The sequence below is a fragment of the Cervus elaphus genome, chromosome 27 (assembly GCF_910594005.1).
Source record: "Cervus elaphus chromosome 27, mCerEla1.1, whole genome shotgun sequence".
Taxonomy (NCBI): domain Eukaryota; kingdom Metazoa; phylum Chordata; class Mammalia; order Artiodactyla; family Cervidae; genus Cervus; species Cervus elaphus.
This window is the reverse complement of record NC_057841.1, coordinates 25,618,654-25,645,673: the sequence shown is the minus strand read 5'-3', so window position 1 is coordinate 25,645,673 and position 27,020 is coordinate 25,618,654. Positions and strand designations below refer to the sequence as shown.

Here is a 27,020-nt window from a genome sequence, read left to right as displayed (position 1 = left end):
GAATCCCAATAGAATCCCAAAAGTCTGACAGTCTTTATTTTGTCCTGTCTCTGTCAAATTTAGTCCAAGCTGGCAGTGTTTCTGGTGAGAATCATATTGGTCTTCCGTGGATATCAGAGGGATGCACACAACTGGATACCAGGCTCTTCCATGGATCCTTCCTATGGATAAACCCCTTTCTATTCCTGTTTTCTGTTGAGATGGTTGATTGGGTCCATGAATCACCCATCTAACCTCTTCACCAAAAGGTTGTCCAGCTACACCAATGGCCTTGTCTCCGGAGCATGCTATCTGTGTAGGCTGAGAATCTTCCAAATCTTTGAGTACTGACTCCTTTTCGATTTATCTCTTTCCTCTCATATTTTTACTGTAATCAGCAAGGGGAAATCATCCAGCTATACTTTACACCTTTTGCTCGATAATATCCTCAGTTAACTACCCAAGCTCATCATTTACAAGTTCTATTTTCTGTCCAACAGCAGAATATGATTCAGTCAAGTTCCTGCTACTTTATAAAAAGTATCACCTTTTTCTCCAGCTTCCAATAATGTTTTCTTCATTTCTAAGATGTCACCATAAGTTTTTATGTTTGTTTGTTTTGGGGTGTTTTGTTGTGTTTTTTTTGGCCATGCCATATGGCTTGTGAGATCTTAGTTCCCAGACCAGGGATTGAACCCCAGGCCCCAGCTGTGAAAGAGCCAAGTCCTAACAGATGGATCACCAGAGAATTTGCCCCCACCAGAAGTATTTTTAATGCTCATTATTTCTAGCAAAATTCTATTCATGACAATATATGTATTCTCTAAGATGACAGAGGATTCCACTTCTGAGCTTTTCATTTCTTTCTGAGCTCTTGCCAGAGTCACTTTTAACGTCCATATTTCTACCAACAATCTCTATAGGGAGAGAACGCCAAGGACTGGGACTTCCCTGGCCATCTCCTGGTTGACTCTGCACTTCCACTGCAGGGGGCATGGCTTCCATTCCTGGTCAGGGGACTAAAATCCCGAATGTTGCATGGCATGGCCAAGGAATGCCAGCAACCACCTGAAGTGAGGAGACTGGGGTGGAATCAGTCCTTCCCTAGGGCCTTCAGAGGATCATGGCCCTTGCTAACACCTTTGATTTTGGGTTTTAAGCTCCAGACTGTGACAGAATAAATTTTTATTGGGTTAAACCACTCAGTTTGTGGCACTAGAAATGGGGTGCTGAACAAACACCTAAAAATGTAGATGTGGCTTTCAAGCTGGGAAATGATCAGAAGCTGGAGGAGTTCTGAGGTTGATGATACCAACCAAGTTTAGGATGCCTTGAAGAGACTGTGTCCATACAAAGACCCTTACGCAAATGTTCATGGCACCTTTATTCCTAATAGTGAAAAAAACTATAGATAACCCACATGCCCATCAACTGGTGAATGGATAAACAAACTGTGGTGTGTACATCCAACGGAATATCATTCAGCAACAAAAAGGAGGAGTAGGCTGCTGATACAGCAATATAGCTAAACCTCAAAATAATAATGCTTAGTGAAAGAAGTTTGAGTGCAAAAAAGAGTACATTATGTTTGAATCTGTAATGTAAATAACTCTAGAAAATGCTAACTATAATAATAGAAAGCAGAATAGTGGTTGGGGGCTGTGGGAACAAAGGGAGGGATTACCAAGGGAAGGAGGAAACTTCTGGGAATGTGTTCATAATTTTCATTATGGCGATGGTTTCACAGTTGTATACATAGGACAAAACTCACCAAATTGTATACTTTAAATATTTGCTGATTATTGTATGCCTGTTATATATCGTACGGTTGTTTTTTTTTAAAAAAAGCATCTGCACTCCCTACTTGGAACCGCTGGACCCAAACAAGGAGTCCTTACATTTGTTCTTACATAATGTTCCTTACATTTCATCAGGTTCTCATTCACATCCCTAAGATTTCATAAATTGGAACAGGTTCAAGGGCTGAAAGACAAAGTCCTCTTTCTCTACCTCAATCATCACTTCAGCCTGCCACCATTTTCTCAAACCTATACCTTTTCTTCGACATCTTAACTCACATTTCTCACCGGTCTCAATACTTCTATTATTTCCCATTTCTATATCCCCCCCCCCGCCCCCGCCTCCCGACCTCACCCTTATTTCCCAAGATATTTCCAAGGACACAGGAATATCCTTTCCCACCCTGATGCCCTCTCCTGCCCCCTTTCAGATTCTTCTCACCCTGATCCTTCAGCCACAACGAGGAGTGTATTGGCAAGCAGACAGTTTAGAAAGAGACCCCCATGGCCTTTCTTAACAGCAAAGTAGATGAAAATCCAGCTTTCTAGCAAGTCAGGGATGAATTCCTGAGCACTGTCTATTTTTAAGGCAGCAGTTCTCAAAGTGTGGCCTCAGGATCACCTGAGAAGCTGCGCCCCCACTGCAGACCTACAGAGTCGGAAGCTGGGGTGGGGCCCAGCCATCAATTTTAGTAGAGGCACGTCAGTGTTCTGGGGCGGGGGGAAACAGACAGGAAGAAAGTTAGATTGGAAGCTCTCCGTGCGTATCTGATTGACAGATTTGGTGGCTCGAAGACAGGGTGTGGGGTGGGAGGGAGACATTAACAAAGGAGAAAGATAATTAAGGAAGAGCTCATTATGTAGTCAGAAAATCTACCCTGCCCCAGAGAGCTTTCTCGAAAGATGTTCTCTGACATTTACGCCAGGAACTGGCAGACAGGGCCAGCCGGGCCCCTAACTGAGGCCAGTTCCGCGGATGTTCAGGGGTTAAATCTCTGCAGCTCCCCGCCGCCATCCCACCCTGCCGCCCCCGCCTCGCGCGTGTGCGCGTGCGCGGCCTCGGGCCATAGAGCTAAGCAAACCTCCCAGATTCCTAGAGCGGAAGGCGCGATGGCTGGTTTAGCGGGTGGGAGGCTTGACGGCGACCTGGAGAACACGTCAAGGTATGGGTGATGTCGGCTCACGGATGGCAGAGGAACTCGGGCAATCTGGGCTGCCCAGCGGCCTCGCAGCGCCGCCAGGGAACCTTGTACGGTTCCTTGAGTCTTTAGGGAGTCGAGGCTGTCGCCGTGGCCCCCAGGCGCCGCTCCTGGGCACTGGGAGCTGGTCGGTGCTTGGCCTGGTGTTCTTTGGATACCCAGCCAGTCGTTGACCGGCCTTGGGTTCTATTGAATGAACACTAGAAACTGGAAGCGAGTGGAATCCAGAAGCTTGGAGGCAGCCGCGCGAATCAGCCGACGAAGGTGTGAGTGTGAGAGCAGGAGGAGGGAGGGACGGATGATGATAATGATGTCATTTGTGTCATTTGGGTGTAGGAAGGGCAGCGAAAAACATAGAGCTAACCGCTAGGGCAGAATTCGGAAATTCCCTCCCCTGCCTTATTCCCGTTATATCCTTATTTTGGTAGCATTAACCCCCGGATTATTTTTTTAAAATCTCTAGACTTAGAATGAAGACTACATGTCCAAGACGGGTGGTATACACTATTGATACACTGTGTAAAATAGATAACTAATAAAAAATTAGGTATGATGAGAACATACTGTATAGCTCAGCAAACTCTACTTAATGCTCTGTGGTAACCTATATGGAAAGGAAGTCCAAAAGGGACTTCCCTAACTAACCCTGTCTGCTGGATAATGAGGGAGGAAGCATAGTACATTTGAAAGAAAAGCACCTGAAAGTTAAATGAGATTTTATTTTCTCCTTAACGTCTTTTATATCCAGAGGATGTTTTTGCTGGTCTAGTCTCAGAAATTATATCTTCAGTCTCTGCACTGATTCCCTTCCGAGTCCAATGGTGCCCAGTTGCCTCCAGGCCTCAGACTTCTATGTGAACAAGAAAAGCTCACTGAGGAAATGGTAATTCTTCAGTTGCTCCCTGAGATGTCATGTCCGGTTGTAGTCTATGGAGACTCAGTTCACTTATGAGTCTTAAGAACACCTGTCAGGTGAGAAGCAGTGTGTGTCTTTTTTGATGGTTGGGGGAGGGGGCGGTTTGGGTTTACCTTATTATGTTAGTATCTTCTGGTGCCGTTGGTATTTCTCATTGCCAATAGCCTTCCCTGTATTAGGCAGTACCATCTCTTTTTTCACAAAAGAAAAAACATTCTTTTGTGTTCCAAGTTCTAGGCTTTATTGTACATTCTTGCAGTCAAATTCTCCTGGCATTCCTTCTTCTCTTCCATTTTTCCCATTATAATCACCTCACCACCAAGCTATCAGTATTCTTTATTTCCCCTGGGGATACTACCTGTGAACTAATGAAAGAAGCCTTTGCCCTCAAGGAGCTTACATTCTAGTTGCAGGGAAAAGAAATATATAAATATACAGTATAGTATCCCTGTGGCTCAGCTGGTAAAGAATTCACCTGCAATGTGGGAGACCTGGGTTCGATCCCTGGGTTGGAAATATCCCCTAGAGAAGGGAAAGGTTACCCACTCCAGTATTCTGGCCTGGAGAATTCCATGGACCTTATAGTCCATGGAGTTGCAAAGAGTTGGACAGGACTGAGCGACTTTCACTTTCACTTCACTTTCACAGTATAGTATCAGATACTAATAATGGTTATGGAGAATGTATCAGAATTCTGGCAGGAAACAGATGGCTTATTCAAATTGGATAATTCAGATTTCATGAAGAGGCTGGGCAGGATTATAGAAATCAACAAGGGATGGAGAAGATCCTACACAAAGTCTAAGCTGATAGAACTATCTTCTTTTTTTTTTTTTCCCATTTATTTTTATTAGTTGGAGGCTAATTACTTTACAATATTGTAATGGGTTTTGTCATACATTGACATGAATCAGCCATGGATTTACATGTATTCCCCATCCCGATCCCCCCTCCCACTTCCCTCTCTACCCGATCCCTCTGGGTCTTTCCAGTGTACCAGGCCCGAGCACTTGTTTCATGCATCCAACCTGGGCTGGTGACCTGTTTCACCATAGATAATATACATGTTTCGATGCTGTTCTCTCGAAACATCCCACCCTCGCCTTCTCCCACAGAGTCCAAAAGTCTGTTCTGTACATCTGTGTCTCTTTTTCTGTTTTGCATATAGGGTTATCATTACCATCTTTCTAAATTCCATATATATGTGTTAGTATGCTGTAATGTTCTTTATCTTTCTGGCTTACTTCACTCTGTATAACAACCTAGATGCCCATCAGCAGACAAATGGATAAGGAAGCTGTGGTACATATATACCTTGGAATATTACTCAGCCATTAAAAAGAATTCATGTGAATCAGTTCTAATGAGATGGATGAAACTGGAGCCCATTATACAGAGAACTATCTTCTGTCACCCATTCCACATCGCCCTTATCTTCTGCCAGCATCTCAGTGGTGCAGAGTTCTTTATCTAGTCAAATAACATAAACCTTCTTTCCTAGATGATCTAAGTCCTTGGTGCCCCTGTCTCTTTCAGGTTACTTTGGTGTACCATTGACAGGGCCTGTTAGACATGAGAGAACTAATGGGCACCCCCATGAAGTCCTCTGAGTTCCAGTAGCATCAACCATTTCCACACTGGTAATTGGTATCAGTCATTCTGGCCAGCAGAGTGACCCCATCTCTGCCTGCTGGTTTGACAGTTTGAGGAGCCCAAAATACAGAAGCGGGAAACAGTCTCAACTTCAAATTTAATAAAATTATGACTTTGTCCCATGGTAGAAGTATTTTTCCTTTGAGAATCAGAATCCCAAACCCACCAAGCCCAAGATTGTAGGGATAAGAAGCAAAAATAATGTAAGTGAATTATGAGGTATAGAGTAAGAGACATTATTACTTTCTCTTCTGCCCGTGGCTCCTATATCCATGTATTATGGCCATGGGGAATATATAGTGCTGTTTATCATCCTCTAGTTTATTGCATATATTGCATCCCATATGACAGCACCGCAAACTTATCAAGGTGTTGTTGCCCAGCTGGTACCATAACTAAATCTTCATTTAATCATTCCACCATTATCATCATCCACTTAAATCCAGATGGTGGGACATATGATAAGGCCCATGAGTTATATGTATATGAGCTCACTTCTGAACTTCCTTCCCTGTAAAATGACTCCTTTGTGGTAATACTATATAGAATACTGTGATAAGAAATACAGCATTCTCTTAAGTCAATGTAAATTTTTATCTGGACTGTGTATATAGTCCTTTGAAAACAAATGGTTGCCTTCTCCATAATAAAAAGGGTTAGGTATAGTGAATCTGTCCCCATGTGGGTACCTAGTTTCTCTCTAGAGAATGGTACCTTATTAGGGCCTTGGCAGTTGGCCTCTTGAGCACATAGAAATGATTCTAGGCATATCAACCTTCATAAGTGGAGGTCCGTTTTGTTGAGCCCTTATATAGCCTCCGTCTGTGCTGCCGTGACCACTTTGTGCATGAATCCGTTGGGCAAGCACTGCATTGGTAAAAAGGCTGATTGACATCATAATATGGATCACCGTATCCATCTGATTGAGAGGCTTCTCCACAGAAAATGCCCTTTGGTAGGATTCACATGGGCCACTAACTTATTAGTGGTTCATGCTTTGGTTCATCCTCATACTTTTCCTCCAGAATCTTTATTTCTCATCTTGTTCAGTCTTATTCTTCCCAGGTACCTAAGTGATAAGATGGGCTTCCCTGGTGGCTCACCAGTAAAGAATCTGCCTGCCAATGCAGGAGATGTGGGTTTGATCCCTGTGTCTGGAAGATCCCCTAGAGAAGGAAATGGCAACCTGCTCCAGTATTCTTGCCTGGGAAATTCCATGGACAGAGGAACCTGGCAGGCTACAGTCCATGGGGTCACAAAGAGTTGGACACGACTTAGTGACTAAACAACAACAATGAGTAATCAGATAGCCCATTAGTTCAGTTCAGTTCAGTTCAGTCGCTCAGTCATGTCCGACTCTTTGCGACCCCATGAATCACAGCACGCCAGGCCTCCCTGTCCATCACCAACTCCCTGAGTTTACTCAAACTCAAGTCCATCGAGTTGGTGATGCCATCCAGCCATCTCATCCTCTGTCGTCCCCTTCTCCTCCTGCCCCCAATCCCTCCCAGCATCAGGGTCTTTTCCAATGAGTCAACTCTTCGCATGAGGTGGCCAAAGTATTAGAGTTTCAGCTTCAGCGTCAGTCCTTCCAATGAACACCCAGGACTGATCTCCTTTAGGATGGACTGGTTGGATCTCCTTGCAGTCCAAGGGACTCTCAAGAGTCTCCTCCAACACCACAGTTCAAAAAGCATCCATTTTTCGGCGCTTAGTTTTCTTCACAGTCCAACTCTCACATCCATACATGAGCACTGAAAAAACCATAGCCTTGGCTAGACAGACCTTTGTTGGCAAAGTATTGTCTCTGCTTTTACTACCCATGAATTGTCAATTCTTGTATCTTAGGCTATGTTGCCTAAGTAGACATGGAAAGTAGACAACCAGGTATGTACCTGAAATTCTGCCCACTGGAAGGATTTGCCTTTCCCAGCGTGTTTGAGGCCACTGCTGAGTAGAGGTATAAGCTGGTGCCCATACACTGGGCACGCCCATCTGTGCATTTTCCTCCTCTGTTAACTGGTAATAGGGAACTCCCATGGGACCATGAATATAGGTTGAGGGGGCGTGGTAGTGGTGCAGTAGGAACAGGATTGGGAATCTGAGTCACTATCACGTGGAATTTACATGTCTTTCAGATTTGCTTTTATAATGGAATACTGGTTTATAGGTTCAGTTCTCTGAATTGATGGATCATATAACAACTAGTACACAGAGGTCACTTTGTAATAGTTATTTGGTACTCTGTGGTCAAGCATTAAGTCTCTAATAGTGCTCAAGAGCAAGCCAAGATCTGCTTTTCACTTAGAAAATGGTTGGTAGAAGGGAGTATGGTCTTATTCCACTATCGTTCTCTCTTTTTTTAATATTTATTTTTATTTATTTGGCTGTGCCAGGTCTTAGTTGTGACATGTGGGATCTTTAGTTGTGGCATGCGAACTCTTAGTTGCAGCATGTGGGATCTAGTTCCCTGACCAGGGATTGAACCCAGACTCCCTGTATTGGGAGCACAGAGTCTTAGCCACTAGACCACCAGGGAAGTCCCTTCACTGTGGTTCTCTTACAGAGGCTTTCAAGAGTCTCCATACAGCAACCATGACTGCTCCTGACACTTCCAATACCATTGGTTATCCTGGTTAATGAGGTCATGTGACAGGACAGCTTGCATTGCAAAATGGTCCTACTGTAGAACCTTTTTTTATTCTACTGTTAGTCACTCAGTCATGTCCGACTCTGCGACCCCATGCACTGTAACCCGCCAGGCTTCTTTCTCCATGGAATTCTCCAGGCCAGAGTACTGAGTCTCTCTCAAAAGTAGCAACCTTACAAATTACTCTGATGGGTCATTTCAGCTCACTTACTATGGTATCTCTTCCCTAAAAAATGCAGGCCCACCAAGCATTATGCCTCTCTGAGATGGTAAGAATTGGTTAGAGGTATAACCAAAATGAGAGAATAAGCCATGTGACAGAGAAGAGTCTTCCAGGAAGAGGGAATAGCAAAAGTCAGAGCCCCCAAAATACAGCAGGAACAGGGTAAGCCTGGGGTAGACAGGTGATAGGCGTGGTGTAGAATGAAATGAGGGCAGAGAGAAAAAAAGGGACCAGATCATAAGTTATTCCCATTGAAATGGGAAACCAGTGGAACTCTTTTCACAAGATAACATGTAAAGATCACTCTAGCCATTATATGGAGAACAGGAGAAAAGTAAGTTAGCATAAAGAAAGCAAATGATTTAAGAGAGTAATCAACTATGTCAAATAAATCAAGAATAAGACTTAAAATTGACCACTGGATTTGTTAAGATAGAGCATATTAGGGGCTTTAATAAGTATGGTTTTGGTGGAGTTACAGAGATAAAAGCCTGATTGCAGTGAGTTAAAAAAGGCCTAGACTTGATGTTGCTTAGAATATAGCGCTGTCTGAACTATACACACCTGAGCAAAGTGTGAAGTGGCTTAACCACTTTGGAAAAATCTAGTTAAAGACCCAACAATTCTGATCCTAAATTTATATAACCAAGAGAAACACTTATATATGTATACCGAGATAGACATACTAGCATATTCATATCAGCATTGTTTGAAATAGCAAAATGTTCTTATCCATTGAAGAGGAATGGATAGATCACTTGTGGTATATGTCACATTATAGTAGTGAACATGAATGCACTGTGGGTGAATCTTCCAAACATAATGTTGAGCAAAAAAACAGTCATAGAATATATGTGGTATGATTCCATAAATGCATAAAGTTCAAAAACATGCTGTATTTGCTGCTAGGGGTGCCATACCAAAACCATAGAGTGGGTGGCATAAACAACACAAATTTATTTTCTCAGTTGTGTGTATTAATTTTGGTCATCTATGCTTTACTTTGCTTCTGGAAGTCTTACAGCTTTAGGTTTTATATTTAGGTTTATATTACATTTCTAGTTAATTTTAAAAATAATTTTATTTATTTACTTTTGGCTGTGCTGGGTTTTGGTTGCTGCACAGCCTTTTCTCTAGTTATGCTGAGTGGGGGCTTCTCTCTAGTTATGTTGCATGGGCTTCTCATTCCCATGGCCTCTCTTGTTGTGGAGCATAGGCCCTAGGCATCCAGGCTTCAGTAGTTGTGATGCACAGGCTTAGTTGCTCTGTGGCATGTGGGATCTATCTGGATCAGGGATTGAACCTACATCTCCTGCATTGGCAGGCAGATTCTTTACTACTGAGCCACCAGGGAAGCCCCTCTAGTTAATTTTTGTTTATAGTATAAGGAGGGGCTTCCCTGGTGGCTCAATAGGTAAAGAACAGAGTCAGAGTTAATTTTTGTTATTATAATACCCACTTGTAACACTCGTTTTTGAAAAGAAACTACTTTTTCACCATTGAATTATCTTGGCAACTTTGTTGAATGCCATTTGTACATACATATTTAGATCTGTTTATAGACTCTGTTCTATTCAGTTAATGGATATGTCTATCCTTGCCAGGATCTCACTGCCTTGATTACTATAGCTTTGTAGTATAAGCTCTCCAGTTTTGTTCTTTTTCAAAATTGTTTAGACCTTTCTCTGACTTTCTACACAGAGTTTAGAATTGGTTTGTCAGTTTCTACAAAAAGGCCTGCTGAGAATTTGATTCAGATTGCATTGAATCCACAGATCACTTTGGGAAGAATTTATCATCTTAACAATATAAAATCTTCCTATATGTAGATGATGGCATATATTTCTAAGTCTTTAATTTCTCTTAGCAAGTTTTATAGTTTTCATTATGCAGATATTGCACATACCTTGTTGAATTTGCTTCTAAGTATTTCATTTTTTAGTGCAACTGAGAAAATGTTTTTAATTATAGGTTCTAATTGTTCATTGCTAGTATACGGAAATGCAATCAGGTAAGACACTTCAGGATTTTCTGTATACATGATTGCATAATCTGTAATACAGTTTGACGTCTTTCTTGTATATATCATTTATTTTTCATGTTATATTGCATTGTCTATGAATAGTGAATAGAAGTTGTACAGTGTTGAATAAAAGTGGTAACATGTTCTTGTTTTCCTCGCTTCTTCCTAGGAGAAAACTATGTAATGTTTAACCATTAAGTATGATGTTAGCTATTAGTTTTTCTTTGCCTTTTATTAAAGTAGTTAATTTACATGTAACATAGTTGATGTTAGGATTTAAATGTACCATTTAAATGTATTTTTTGTTTTTATTTTATCCCATCTTTTGTTTCTTTTTTGTTTTTCTTTTTCTCTTCATGTGCCTGATTTATTTACATTATCAAGTTTTTTGTTTTTCCATTTTTTTCCTCTATCAGCTTATTGTTTGTACATCCTTGTATTGTTACTTACCTGTCACCTTATAGCTTTCACCTCATAGGCTTTCTCAACTGTGATTCTGTGAGAAAATTAAGCCAAAATGCTCTGAGGCATTCGCTGTAAGTAACATATTAATGTTTCTCCTATACATCTGTTGATGTACTAGCTTTCTACCATCTTTGGGAGAATTAAGAAAACAGTCACTCATAATATTTTCTTGTGGAACCCTGTTTGAAAAAGGCTGCCTTAGAAATCACAACATACATATTTAATTTATTCCAGTTTATCTTAGTTTACTATTTCTAGGATAATCCAAAGACCTTGTAATATTTTGGTTCCATTTACCTTCCTCCTCTTATGCTATTTTTGCCATATATTTTAATTCTACATATATACTGTAAACTCCATGAGACATTCAGGCCCATTTAGATTTACCCCAATACTTTACTTTTTCCAGTAGCCTTTGCCTCTGGCAAAGAGGAGAAATGTCCACTTGGAGGCTTGGGATTTTGGATTTTAGCCCTTGAAATTAATCTCTGTCATGTTTTTAGCTCTCTAGACCATTTGCAGCCTGACAGTGATGTACCTTTTATAGTAAACACCTCTTAAGAATGGGCTGATAGTCTCAAGAATTTTGGTGGAGCTCTCATGTTCTCTACCAATACATCTGGTATTGTTGAGCATAGGAATAACTTCCTAAAAAATCAACTCAAAAGAGATTTCTGATCCTACCTCCCTAATCTTTTTCTGATTTACACACCTTAGTAAGGACGTTTGGACACTAAATATAGTTGTCCTCAAAAGGATCATGTTTTCTTGGTCACTTTCTTCTAATAATCAAGACAAAAGAGGTAGAGGACTACATAGACCTATTTTTGAAAATTCAGGCTTCTTTCCTAACCATTCCTGGGCTTGATGCCTCTTTCTTTCCCCCTGGACAGCACATGAGCAGCCTGGTTGGTGTACGCTCACAGTGACCGCCTGGCTGCCACTGCCTCCTCCTCTTTTTCCCTTTTCCCTCCTTCCAGCTCCGTCACTGAAGTTTTCATTCATACTGCCTACTTTACATATACCAGTAAGTTGCTTATGTATTAGCTCTAAATAGTCAAACTTTCCTAATTACTGTAATTAGATTTCAGTATTCACAGATCTCTTCTTGTGACAAACATATACAGAACATATCTGAGAAGCCACTTTAATAAACAGTTATTCATTATTTATTAATTTTCAGTGTTTTGGAGCACTCCTACACTGTGACATTTCATAGGAAAATACTAATCTTTTCACCTTGAAATTTCTTACAGTATGGAGAACATGTTCCATCTATATTTTGTTTATTGTTTTAGATGGTGTGACTAAGGCCAGTGTTGGAGAGATGGCTTCTAAGGAGAAAATTACAGCAAAAGTTGAACCATTGACTGAAGAGTCTGGCAACCCCAGAAATGATGTTCTCCAGGATTCTGAATGCAGAGAATTCTTTGAACTTGAGGATAAATTCAATGAAAAGGATCAGAACCTCTTTAAAAGAAGACAGCACAACTGTGATGAATGTGGGCAAAGCTTTACTTGTAGTGCAGGCCTTATTAGGCATCAAAGAACCCACTGGGAGAAACCCTATGAATGTGATCAGTGTGGAAAGGCCTTTAATGTGAGCTCAGCCCTGGTTCTGCATCAGAGAATTCATACTGGGGAGAAACCCTATCCTTGTAATTGGTGCATTAAAAGTTTCAGTCGGAGCTCAGACCTTATTAAACATCAAAGAGTCCACACTGGTGAGAAACCTTACAAATGTGATGAATGTGGGAAAGCCTTCAGTCAGAGCTCTGATCTTATTATACATCAGAGAATCCATACAGGAGAAAAACCCTATCAATGCAGTCATTGTAGTAAAAGTTTTAGCCAGCGCTCAGACCTGGTTAAACATCAGAGAATCCATACTGGAGAGAAGCCTTATACATGTAGCCAGTGTAATAAACATTTTAGTCAGAGTTCTGATGTTATAAAACATCAAAGAATCCACACTGGTGAGAAACCATATAAGTGCGATGTGTGTGGAAAAGCCTTCAGTCAGAGCTCAGATCTTATTCTACATCAGAGAATCCACACTGGAGAGAAACCATATCCATGTAATCAGTGTAACAAAAGTTTCAGTCAGAACTCAGACCTTATTAAACATCGAAGGATCCACACTGGAGAGAAACCCTATAAATGTAATGAATGTGGGAAAGCTTTTAATCAGAGCTCAGTTCTTATTCTGCATCAGAGAATCCACACTGGAGAGAAACCATATCCATGTAATCAGTGTAGCAAAACCTTCAGTAGGCTTTCAGATCTTATTAATCATCAACGAATTCATACTGGAGAGAAGCCTTACCCCTGTAACCAGTGCAGTAAAATGTTTAGTCGAAGATCGGACCTTATTAAACATTATAGAATTCATACAGGTGAGAAACCCTATGAGTGTGATGAGTGTGGGAAAACCTTTAGTCAAAGCTCAAATCTTATTCTGCATCAGAGAATCCACACTGGCGAGAAACCCTATCCGTGTAGTGATTGTACTAAAAGTTTTAGTCGTCGTTCAGACCTTGTGAAACATCAAAGAATACACACTGGAGAGAAACCATACACATGTGATCAGTGCAATAAAAGTTTTAGTCAAAGCTCAGACCTCACTAAACATCAGAGAGTACACTCTGGAGAAAAACCCTATCATTGTGATTGTTGTGAGAAAGCTTTCAGTCAGAGTTCTGACCTTATTCTTCATCAGAGAATTCACACTGGAGAAAAACCATATCCGTGCACACAGTGCAGCAAAAGTTTCAGTCAGAACTCAGACCTCATCAAGCACCAGAGGATCCACACTGGGGAAAAACCGTATAAATGTAATGAGTGTGGGAAGGCATTCAGTCAGTGTTCAGCTCTTGTCCTACATCAGAGGATCCATACCGGGGAGAAACCATACCCATGTGATCAGTGTGGCAAAGGCTTTAGTCGGAGCTCTGATGTCATTAACCATCAAAGAATCCACACGAATGAAAATCCATATAAATGTGATGTGTGTAGAAAAGCCTTCAGCACATGCACTGATCTTACTGAACACCAGAGAATCCACACGAGAAAGAAACCCCACAGGTGCGTTCAGTGCAGTAGAAGTTTTAGCCGGCTCTCTGATCTTAATCATCATGAGAAAATTCATTCTGGGGAAAACACTTTGAATGTGGGAAAACCTTTAGTGTATACCCCAACTTTATTCAGTACTAGAGATGCTCTGCCAGAAAAAAATCTTAGGAATGCTATTGATTATGATAAAGGTTTTAATCAATGTTCAGCTCTCATGCTACATTAAACACACACACACACACACACTACAGAGAAAACATAGTAATTCAATTTTTGTAATGAAAAGCTTAACTCAGAGCTCAGACATTACTAAAGAAAAATTCTGAGAATGAATCCTGTGGGTAGAGGGAAGAAAATCTTTAATGTGAAAAAAATTTTATGAATGTCAGCAACAATGGAAAAAAATTTCTGTCTGCTGTAATGTTAAGAAAAGCTCTAGTCTTTTAATCAAACACAGTCCACAAGAGGAAAGTTTCTATCATTATAAGAAATGTCTAACAGTGTTAATGCAGAATGTTACCAGATATTGTAAAAATCAGTGTGGTGGTGTGTGTAATCAGAGTGCAGAAAGAAATGTATTAGTGTTATAATCTCACACCTTTAGTGAGCCCAGATCACCAGTTGCAGAGAAGTTATTTTAGAGAATGTAGGGAAAACTTAAACCCTTCCGTTATCTTGTCGTTCACTCTGATAACTGGCATACTACTTATCTCCTGACAGCTGGAGAGTTCTACTTTATGCTAATTCTAGCTATTAAATTCCCTGTGTGTGAACATGCTATGCTATTCTGGTATGAAACTTGTTAACTATAAAACTCTAGTGCCCCATTTTCTGAAAGGTTTTTTTTTTTTTTTTTTGCCAAGTTTTGTTCTTCCTAGTGAGCACAAGTTTTCAAGTTTCTGTGATGTTCACAGCAAACATGAATTTGTTTTGCTCTTAATAATGCAGCCCATCCATAAACTTTAGAGGTCTGAAATTATTTCAACACTACCATTTAATTGCAGTTTCTGAATATATGAAATAATTGTTTTAAATTCCATATGTTAAAGTATGAAGATTACTACTATGTGTATCCTGTCATCTATAGATTGAACAAAATGTTAGCTAAAGTAATAACCTTCATGACTAATTCATATAGCATATCCTGTTTACAAGTAAAAAGATCTGTTGATCTTTTTTTAATGGCAACATTCATCAGACTTTGTTTTCTTTGTTGACTTCTTACATACATACTGATAATAGGCTATGTATACTTGATATTTTCAACTGAAAAACAGTTTTTTAAAAGTAAGAAAACCTGTCTTTCTGGTATTAACCATTTGTTAAAATTCTGCTACTGTCATTTACTTTGACTATCCCCCATAATTATCCAATTAATATTTTAATACACATTGTTAAATTATTATGTGCAAGACATTTTTTTTTTTTTTTTTAGGTTTTGTAGTATACACAAAGAATACACTGTCCCCAGAAATCATGAATTGTCTGGTCATAAAGGCTGACATATGCAGAAAACATGGCTCAATAGAATCATTAAGGTAGACAAGATGCTTATAAGAGCTCAGAGGAGGTAGGGTTCAATTGCGATTGGAAAGAAAGGAAAAGCTTTGTGGAGTTCCCAAGATTTGAGTTTTGAAGGATGGGAGTAGAGGCATATGGGCAGGGAGGGAATAGTCAAGAAAGGCACAGAAGTGATAAAATACAAGAAATGATACAGAGTATGGTGCTTAGTCACTAATTCAATAAATATTCAGTGTCAGACACTGCAGTGAGTGCTGCTGAAGAAAGAATGATGCCCTTGTGCTTAAGTGTGTAGGAAAATAATGACTGAAACATGTACTTAAAAGAGTAAGAATAAAGTGGAAATTAAAATGAAGTAGGAGAAAAGACAGTTAAGTGTCATGCTAAATAAGCAGACACTTCAACTTTCTGCACTTTGGTGTCATCTGTAAAACAAAAGTACTAGGTATGGTTGGAATAGATTTCATATTCCTGCATATTGTTCTCAAGGTAGTGGAAAGCTATTAAGATCTATGAATCAGGGAATGGCATGATCATCATCTTGCTTTCAGAAAAGTTTAAAAAGGAAGAAAGAACAGAAAGGAAAACCATTTTGGAAGTCTAGAAATAAAATCACAAGGTCCGGAAGTAAGTAAAGGAGCTAAATGGCATAGACATGATGATAGGTTGAGAAGTGAGTAGGGGTGAAGTGAGAAGTGAGTAGGAGGGGAAAAGCATAACAATTATTGTCTATTTTGGGGGAATTTTAAAAGTTAAGAAAAATGCAATGATAAAATTTATATATGAAGGTTAGCTATTTTTCCTGAGGATAAACACTAAGAACCAACTGCTTCCTACACATTACTATCTAGTGTCCCACAGGTAAACGTAAAATTCATAAACTTGACGCACTGATGATACCCTCCCAAATTTCTTACTAAACACCTTGCCATCCAGATAAAATAACTGGTAGCCAACCTACATCCTTCATTCTCCCCCAGTTTTCTAAATCTACTTGCTCAGTAGGTCATTTCTGAGTTACAAAAATACTACTACTTATTGTAAAAATGTAAACAATAGTGAAGTATATAAAGTAAAAAGGGAAGGGAAACAGAACGAGGCCTGATATTTTATGTCAGTTGATTCCCCTGGCATTTGCTGATTCTCAAGCTAGCAAGACAAAAGGCCAAGAAATCTAACCAAAGGACCCTGGAAGATTCAGATATCCACTATCACAATCTGAATCACACACTTACCAAGTGAATCATCAAAAATAGGAAATCTGAATATAACCATAGTTAGTAAGGAGATTCCTGACATAGAAAAGCCCAGAACCAGATGGTTTCACTGTTGAATTCTACCAAACATTTAAAAAAGAAAAACCAATCCATCTCAAACTGCTTCAAAAAACAGGAGGGAATGTTTTCAAGGTCATTTTATGAGGCCAGAATCAACCTGATATCAAAGCCAGACAAAGATAGTACAAGAAAACTACAGATCAATATCTCCTTTAAATAATTGATGCAAAAACCCTCAACAGAATATTGCCAAACAGAATTCAATAGCACATTAACAGGATTATATAATACCAAGTGGAATTTATTTCTGAAATGCAAGGATGGTTCAACATATGAAAATCAATCAATGTAATACACCATATTATCAGAGTAAAGGGTAAAAACCACATGATCATCTCAATTGATGCAAAAAAAATTTTCTTTGACAAAATTTAACACCTTTTCATGACTTAACTCACACACTCAACAATCTAGGAATAATACCTGGATAATAATAAAGGCCATACATATAAAACTCATAGTTAACATATACTCAGTGGTAAAACACTGAAAACGTTTCCTCTGAGAGGAACAAGAATGCCTGCTTTTGCCATGTTAATATAGCACTGGAACTCCTAGTCGCAGCAACTAGCAAGAAAAATAAATGAAAGGAGGGATTAAAATGATATCTCTTTGTAGATGACGTGATCTTATATACAGAAAACCCTTAAAGTCTCACACATACAACTTGTTAGAACTCAAATCAATTCAGCACAGTTGTAGGGTACAAAATCAACATGCAAAAATTAATTGTGTTTTTATACACTAACAATAAACAACCTAAAAAAAAAGCAATTCCATTCACAGTGGCATCAAAAAGAATAAAATATTTAAGAATACACTTAACCAAGTAAACAAAAGACATGCTAAAAGCTACAAAATATCTGAAAGAAACTAGACACCAATAAATGAAGAGCCATCCCATAGTATTAAGTACATTAAATAATAAAATTAACCAAGGAAACAAAAAGCTTATACACTAAAAGCTACAAAATGTCCTGAAAGAAATTAGACACCAACAAATGAAAAGACACTCCATGGTGTTAAATACATTAAATAATAGTAGTAAATACTACCCAAAGAAATCTACAGATTCAGTGAAATCCCTATCAAAACCCCAACAACAATTTTTTCAGACCCAGAAAAATCCATCCTAAAACACATGGAATATCAAGGAGCCCTCGATAGCCAAAACAACCTTAAGGAAGAACAAAGGTGGAAGTCCCACACTTTCTGATTTGAAAACTTAACTACAGTAATAGAAAAGGTGTGGTACTGGCATAAAGACAAATGCATAGACCAATGGAATAGTATAGAGTATAGAAAGCCAGGAAATAAATGCTTCCATAAATAGTCAAATGATTTTCAACAAGGGTGTCAAGACCATTCAATGTGTAAAAAGACAGTTTTCTTGATAAATGACATTGAGAAAACTGCATATCGACAAGCAAAAGAATGAATTTGGACCCTTGCCTTACACCATGTACAAAAATTAACTCAAAATGGATCAAAGACCTAAACATAAGAGCTAAAACTACAAAACTCTTAGAAGAAAACATGGAGGAAATTGGATTTGTCAGCGATTTCTTGGATATGACAACATAAGGGGAAACAAAAGAATTAAGTGGATTTCATCAAAATTTAAAACTTTTATGCATCAAAGGATACTATTATCAGAATGAAAAAGGAAATCCATAGAATTTGAGAAAATATTTGCAAATCATATACAGACGGATTTTTAAAATTTTTTTTATTTTTAATTGAAGGATAATTGCTTTACAGTATTGCATTCATTTCTACCAAACATCAACATGAAACAGCCATAGATTTACAGATAAGGGATTAATATTCAGAATATATAAAGAACCCCTACAACTCAACAATAACTAACCAGATTTTCTAATTGGTCAAATGGCTTGAATAGACATTTCTCCAAAGATGTTGTAAAAATGGTCAAAAAGCACATAAAAAGATACTCAGTATCACGAATCATTAGGGAAATGCAGATCAAAACCTCAGTGAGATATCATTCTATACCTATTAGGATAGCCATTATTTAAGAAAGAAAGGAAGGAGGGATAGAAGGAAGTAAGGAAATAATATTGTTGGTGAGAAATTGGAACCCTTGCACAATGCTAATGGGAATGTAAAATGGTGTAGCCACTGTAGGAAACAGTATGGTGGGTCCTCAAAAAATGAAACACTGAATTACAATATGATCCAGTAATTCCACTTCTGGGTATAGACACAAAATGGTTGAAAGAAGGGATTCAAATATTTGTACACTGATCATAGCAGCGTTATTGACAATAGCCAAAAGCTGAAAACAATCTGAATGTCCATTGGCGGACAATGAATAAACAAAATGTGGTATATAAATACAATAGAATATTACTCAGCTTTACAGAGAAAGGAGATTTGGATACACACTATGTCACAGAGGAACACTGAAGACATCATGCTAAGTGAAATAGGCCAGACACAGAAGGACAAATATCTTATGATCCCACTTACATGGTGTACCCAGCAGATCAGATACACTGAAATGGAAGTTAGTGAGAGATACATAAGTAGAAAACACCAAGGCTGAAACATGAAAGAAAAAAATGTTATAGAAGATACAGAAGAGAGCATAGGAATCATACCTGCTTTGGTAAAAAGGCCTGGTTGTTGTTCAGTTGCTAACTGCAGCACGCCACACTTCCCTGTCCTTCAGTATCTCCTGGGGTTTGCTCAAACTCATGTTCATTGAACTGGTGATGCCATCCAGTCATCTCATCCTCTGTCACCCCCTTCTCCTCCTGCCATCAATCTTTCCAAGAATCAAGGTCTTTTCCAAAGGGACACAACTTAGCTACTAAGCCATGGGGTCACAAAGAGTCGGACACAACTGAGCAACTGAACTGAGCTAGCTACTAAGTCATCAAAAAGTCCTAACATACACAAAATTTGAATCTCAATGAAATAAGAGATGATGAAACAAAGGCTGTATTTAAAGAAAGAGTGGTCAAGAATTTTCCAACACTCATGAATAATCACATCATACATTAAAGGAGCACTGCAGACACCAAAAACTACAAAGAAAGTATAGCTGGGGATATCATCATACCATACCTAACGTACCAAAGGAAAGAGAAAATCTTAAGAAAGGGGGAAGTCGTTATATTCAAGGAAGCAACAAATAGACTGAGGCTTAACTTCTCAACATAAAGCTGGAAGATAATGAGATATCTTAGAAGTATAATTTTCAAAAGTAAAGACAATGTAAAGACATCTCCAGACAAATAGAGAATTCATTGCTCACAGACTCAAACAAAAAGTACTAAAAGAAGCTCTTCAGGCACAAGAGAAGAACACTTAAGGAAAAATAAAGAGCCATGGAAAGTATAAATCTGAAGGTAAATCTAAACAAATATTGACTATAAGAAAAGGTAAGAATGCCTAAAGTCAGGATCTAAGTATATTCTCAGGGAAAAGGTAGAAGTACTAATTTATATATTAGGTTCCAATAAACCAAGGATGCATGTTGTGATCTCTAGAGTAAAAAAGGGCTATAACTAACAATTTAACAAAAAGTAAAATGGAATAATAAAAACTATTGATTAATCTCAAAGAAGGCAAGAGAAAAAGAATATAAATAGAAAACAAATAGGAACATGATAGATGTAAGCCCAAATACACCAGTAATGGGATCTTCCTAAGCCAGGGATTGAATCCACGTCTCTTACATCTCTTGCATTGGTGATTCGCCCCACCTGCGAAGCCCATGTTACATGCAAGTGGACACAAGACAAAGATTCTTGACTAGAATTTTTTTTTTAATTAATCATATTACTTGAGATACAACTATCAAGGGGATTCCCAGGGGCTCAATGGGTAAAGAACCTGCCTGTCAATGCAGGAGACATACGCTGCAGGGTTTGATCCCTGGGTTTGGAAGATCCCCTGGAGGAGGGCATGGCACCCTGCTGCAGTATTCTTGCCTGGGAAATCCCATAGACAGAGGAGCCTGGAGGGCTACAGTTCATGGGGTTGCAAAGAGTCAGACACAACTGAAGCAACTTAGCACACACACAAGCACAACTATCAAAATCCAGGAAATTTAAAATATTAATACAAGTACAGAAAAAGATACTTCAAACATTAACCGAAAGAAATGTGCTAATAGCTGTACTAATATTAGACAAGGGGTAGACTGTAAAGCAGATGTCTTACTAGAGATAAAATGGACAGAGGCCTCTGTGAGAGGCTGGTGGGCATCCCTAGGATCAGTAACCACTGTAAGTCTCTACTCCCAGAAGACTATTGATGAGTCCGTTTACTAAGAAAACAGAAATATACTAAACGTGTGTATACTTAACAATTTTGCTTCAGAGTATATAAAGCTAAAATTGACAAAACTAAAATGAGAAAGGTAAATCTACAATCTTAGTAGGAGACTTACACAAATCTCTTAGTAAAAGAGAACACGGAGGAAAAAATGTCTAAGAATATAGTATATTTGGACAGTATGATTAATAAAATTACCTAATGGACATATAGATAACAGTGCAACCAATAATGGCAGGAAACTTGATTCTTTTCAGGTGCACTGAGAACATTTTCCAAAACTGAGCATATGCTGGTTTGTGAAGCAAGCCTCAACAAATTTTGTCAGATTGAAATCATTTAGAATCGGGCAACAGAATTTTCTGTGTTCATCTGTATTGTTCAATACAACAGACATCAGAGTCAATACAGTAGTCACTAGCCACATGTGGCTACTGAGCACTTAAATTATGTGACTGATGAACTCTATTGTATTAATTTTAATTAATTTATATAGCTACATCTGGTTAGTGACTACTTATTAGCATAGACTTAGCATATGTTTTCATTCAACAATAAAACTAGTTAGAAATCAACAGCATAAACATTTAAAAATTTTCCAAATCTTTGGAAATTAAGAAAAACAATTTAAATTACCCATGGATAAACAAACACAATGGAAATTAGAATGTATTTTTAATCTGGATAAAGTGAAATACAACTTTATCCACAGAGATAAAGTAAGATACAACTAAAGTTCTGATTAAAGAGAAATGTATAGCATTCGGTGCATGTGTTAGGGGGAGAGGGAAAGGCTAAAATTTAGTGATTTGAGTCTCCATCACCAGAAGTTAGAAAAAGAATATCAAGTAAATCTAAAGAAAGTAGCTGTTGCTGTTTAGTCACTCTTTGTGACCCCATAGATTGTAGCCCACCAGGCTCCTGTCCATGGGATTTCCCAGGCAAGAATACTGGAGCAGGTTGCCTTTTCCTCCTCCAGGGAATCTTCCCAACCCAGGGATTGAACCTGCATCTCCTGCTTCGCAGGTAAATTCTTTACCACTGAGCTACCTGGGAAGCCCCGAAGGAAAGTAGAGAGAGATTGATATGGGTTGTTCTGGTTTCTCATCATAATTTAAAGAGAAATACTCACAATATCCAGAGCCCTTTATGTCCTGCAAAAGAAGGAAGAAGAGGTCCTCAAACTCCTTACATAGGGACTTCCCTGGTGGTGCAGTGGCTAAGATGCCATGCTCCCAATGCTGGGGGCCTGGGTTCAAACCCTAGTCAGGGGACTAGATCCCACATGCCACAACTAAAGATCCTGCGTGCCGCTGCAACAAACATCTGGTGCAGCCAAATAAATAAAAATAAAATAATTAAACTATTTTAAAAAGAAAAATCCTTACATAAGGAACCCACTTAGGAGGCACTTAGGTTGACTTCCAAATGGAACAGTGAATCTACAAAAGGGAAAAGTGATGGCATCTACCTCATAAATCTGAAGAGAATCTGGGAGAAAGTTCTGGCAGCGTGTGCCATGCCGTCGATGCCACGGAAAACTCCGCTAACGTCAGTGTCCTGTCCTCCAGACATACTGGCCACCAAGCTGTGCTGAAGTTTGCTGCTGCCCCGAGGCCACTCCTATTGCTGACTGTGTCACTCCTGGAGATTTCACTCACCAGATCCAGGCAGTCTTCTGGGAGTGGAGACTTCCAGTGGTTACTGATCCTAGGGCTGCCCACCAGCCTCTCACAGAGGCCTCTTACGTTAATCTGCCTACCACTGCTCTGTGTAACACAGACTCAACTCTGTGCTCTGTGGGCATTGCCATTCCCTCCAGCAACAAGGGAGCTCACTCAGTGGGTCTGAGGTGACGGGTGCTGGCCTAGGAAGTTGTGCGCATGTGTGGCACCATCTCTCATGAACACCCACAGGAGGTCACACCTGACCTCAGCTTCCACACAGACCCAGAAGAGATTGAAGGGGAGGAGCAGGCTGCTGCTGAAAAGGCTGTGTCCAAGGAGGCATTTCAGTGTGAATGGACAGCTCTAGCTCCTGAGTTTACTGCTGCTCAACCGGAGATCCCAGACTGGTCTGCAGTGTACAGGTGTCCTGGGTGCCTACTCAGCAGGTCTCTCCTGAAGACTGGAGTTTGCAGCCCGGCACTGAAGACTGGTCTGCAGCTCCTACTGCTCAGGAATGGGGAGGGATGACCACTGAGTGGTTTTAAACCACTCTCTCATAGACTTTAAACAGAACGTGGAAATCAAGTTGAGGGAAAATAAAGTTGTTGTTTTTTTTTTAAAGAGAAGGAAGGAAATAGTAGAGCATGAATTAATGAACTAGAAAGCAAACATTTTAAAAAGAAAGCCAAAGGCTCATTTTTGGGAAAAGAATAAATTTGATATTCTCCCAGCAAAACTAATCAAGAAAGAGAAAGAAGTCCCATATGTCAATGTAAGGAATGCAAAAGTGGCCATCAGCACAGATCTACAGCCATTACAGGGGTAATATGAAGGATATGATTAATAATTTTACCTGAAAATAAGAAAATTAATCTAAAATTAACATAATAAGAAATATAAAATTTGAATAGCTCTATGTCTATTAAGGACATTATCTGTAATTTAAATTTTTCTTATAAAGACTATTCCAAGCCAGACATCTCAGCAGGGAATATTTCCAGACAGTAAATGAAAAAAAATATACCAATCTCACACAATCTCTTCAAGGTAATAGAAAAAGACCATACATTACCCAACTAATTTTATGGAAGCTGTGAATTATGTTCCTTACAGAGGAAGGTTTCCTTTCTGAAACTAGAACAAGAGGCCAGCTTTCCCAATGATGTTGACACACCCATCTCTCCACATCTCCCTAGAACACCCTTCAGGCCTTTGATCTTCCAGCTGTCAAGAAGCTGCAGCTGAGCCTCCAGGGCACATTAAAAGCAATCTCTTTCAAAGAATTGGGATCCAGTTCTCTGGCAGGCAGACTGAATCTATACAATATCATACAATATCATTTATCACTTACACTAATACCAGGCTGAATGAATCACAAGCTGGAATCAAGATTGCTGGGAGAAATATCAACAACCTCAGATATGCAGATGATACCACTCTAATGGCAGAGAGCAAAGAGGAACTAAAGAACCTCTTGATGAGGGTGAAAGAGGAGAGTGAAAAAACTGGCTTATAACTCAACGTTCAAAAAACTAAGATCATGGCATCTGGTCCCATCACTTCATGGCAAATAGAAGTGGGGAAAGTGGAAACAGTGAAACTTTCTTGGGCTGCAAAATCACTGAGGATGGTGATTGCAGTCATGAAATTAAAAGACACGTGCTCCTTGGAAGAAAAGCTATGACAAGACTAGACAGCATATTAAAAAGCAGAGACATCACTTTGCTGACAAAGGTCTGTATAGTCAAAGCTACGGTTTTACCAGTAGTCATGTACAGATGTGAATTGGACCATAAAGAAGGCTGAGCACCAAAGAATTGATGCTTTTGAACTGTGGTATTGGAGAAGACTCTTGAGAGTCCCTTGGACTGCAAGATCAAACCAGTCAACTCTAAGGAAATCAACCCTGAGTATTTACTGGAAGGATTGATACTGAAGCTGAAACTCCAATGCTTTGGCCACCTGATGAGAAGAGTAGACCAAGAGTATTTTGATGAGTGCTATACTACATATATGTGTACTTTGTTCTAAAAATCATATTGACAGTGGCAAATGAAAAATTTTCCATTGTTGTACCAGGAATATTCCTATATCAAAAACATAGCTCTACACCTTCATTTTAAATATGGCTGTAAGGGATATTTATAATTGCTTTCTCAATATTCCTCCTCCCTCTCCCTGCCCCAAAACTTCTCAGTAACAGCACCTTACCTGACTTTCTTTTAGTAATTTGCTCTCTCCCTTTCAGGGCTACTGTTTTTTCTAACTTTGAATTTTGAGATAATTTCAAACTTACAGAAAAATTGCAGGAAGAGTACAAGGAATTCCTATATGTGCTTCCCCCAGATTCCCCAAATATCATTTTATCACATTTGCTTTATCATTATCTACCTATTTACTCTATCTACCCAGATATATCTCTATATATATTTTAATTTTTTTCCTGGATTGTTTAGGAGTAAGTTGCAGACAACTTACTTTGCAGGCAAAGGAGAAAAGGAAAGATATGCCCATTTGAATGCAGAGTTCCAAAGAATAGCAAGGAGAGATAAGAAAGCCTTCCTCAGTGATCAGTGCAAATAGGGGAAAACAATAGAATGGGAAAGACTAGAGATCTCAAGAAAATTGAGATACCAAGGGAACTTTTCATGCAAAGATGGGCACAATAAAGGACAGAAATGGTATGGACCTAACAGAAGCAGAAGTTATTAAGAAGAGGTGGCAAGAATACACAGAAGAACTATACAAAAGAGATCTTCATGACCCAGATAATCGCGATGGGGTGATCACTCATCTAGAGCCAGACATCCTGGAATGTGAAGTCAAGAGGGCCTTAGGAAGCATCACTACGAACAAAGCTAGTGGAGGTGATGGAATTCCAGTTGAGCTATTTCAAATCCTGGAAGATGATACTGTGAAAGTGCTGCACTCAACATGCGAGCAATTTTGGAAAACTCAGCAGTGGCCACAGAACTGGAAAAGTCAGTTTTCATTCCAATCCCAAAGAAAAGCAATGTCAAAGAATGCTCAAACTACTTCACAATTGCACTCATCTCACATGCTAACAGAGTGATGCTCAAAATTCTCCAAGCCAAGCTTCAACAATATGTGAACCATGAACTTCCAGATGTTCAAGCTGGACTTCAAAAAGGCAGAGGAACCAGAGATCAAATTGCCAACATCCGCTGGATCATCGAAAAAGCAAGAGAGTTCCAGAAAAACAGCTATTTCTGCTTTATTGACTATGCCAAAGCCTTTGACTGTGTGGATCACAATAAACTGTGGAAGATTCTGAAAGAGATGGGAATACCAGACCACCTGACCTGCCTCCTGAGAAATATGTATGCAGGTCAAGAAGCAACAGTCAGAACTGGACATGGAACAACAGACTGGTTCCAAATTGGGAAAAGAGTACATCAAGGCTGTATATTGTCACCCTGCTTATTTAACTTATATGCAGAGTACATCATGCAAAATGCCAGGCTGGATGAAGCACAAACTAGAATAAAGATTGCCGGGAGAAATATCAATAGCCTCAGATATGCAGATGACAGCACCCTTATGGCAGAAAGCAAAGAAGAATTAAAGAGCCTCTTGATGAAACTGAAAGAGGAGAGTGAAAAAGTTGGCTTAAAACTCAATATTCAGAAAACTAAGATCATGGCATCTGGTCCCATCACTTCATGGCAAGTAGATGGGGAAACAGTGGAAACAGTGACAGACTTAATTTTGGGGGGCTCCAAAATCACTACAGATGGTGACTGCAGCCATGAAATTAAAAGAGGATGGGAAGGACTGATGCTGAAGCTGAAATTGCAATACTTGGCCACCTGATCGGAAGAACTGTCTCATTTGAAAAGACCCTGATGCTGGAAAAGATTGAAGGCAGGAGAAGGGGACGACAGAGGATGAGATGGTTGCATGGCATCACCAACTCAATGGACATGAGTTTGAGTAAACTCCGAGAGTTGGTGATAGACAGGGAGGCCTGACGTGCTGCAGTCCATAGGGCTGCAAAGAGTCAGACACGACTGAGCAACTGAACTGAAGTTGCAGACTTTGACATTCAAACAGAGCAAGGAGAAAGAGGATTTTGAGCAGAGAAATGGTATAGTCTGGTTTCTATGATCCGGGTGCCTTGTGGGGAACTGAGTAAAGCAGGGAGATGGGGAGGCTATGGCCTGAGCAACTGGGAGGATAAAATTGCC

The 27,020-nt window shown here is 39.4% G+C and overlaps 1 protein-coding gene and 1 pseudogene across 4 annotated transcripts; both read left to right on the top strand.

The window, feature by feature from the left end:
• Nucleotides 1-2,607: 2,607 nt before the first annotated feature.
• LOC122684900 (zinc finger protein 271) lies at nucleotides 2,608-15,384 on the top strand. Of its 4 annotated transcripts, XM_043889432.1 has the most exons (5): nucleotides 2,609-3,243; nucleotides 3,726-3,949; nucleotides 10,391-10,430; nucleotides 10,907-10,978; nucleotides 12,206-15,384. In XM_043889432.1, the coding sequence occupies exon 5, from the start codon at nucleotides 12,235-12,237 to the stop codon at nucleotides 14,203-14,205; it is 1,971 nt and encodes a 656-aa protein (XP_043745367.1). In that variant the 5' UTR covers nucleotides 2,609-3,243; nucleotides 3,726-3,949; nucleotides 10,391-10,430; nucleotides 10,907-10,978; nucleotides 12,206-12,234; the 3' UTR covers nucleotides 14,206-15,384. The 4 variants fall into 4 exon arrangements, with proteins under 4 accessions (XP_043745366.1, XP_043745364.1, XP_043745367.1 ...); XM_043889431.1 differs by lacking the exon at nucleotides 10,907-10,978 and having other exon boundaries at nucleotides 2,608-2,941; XM_043889429.1 differs by lacking the exon at nucleotides 10,907-10,978 and having other exon boundaries at nucleotides 2,608-3,243.
• A 5,304-nt stretch (nucleotides 15,385-20,688) lies between these two features.
• Nucleotides 20,689-24,377, top strand: LOC122684744 (annotated as a pseudogene).
• The last annotated feature ends 2,643 nt before the right edge of the window (nucleotides 24,378-27,020 follow it).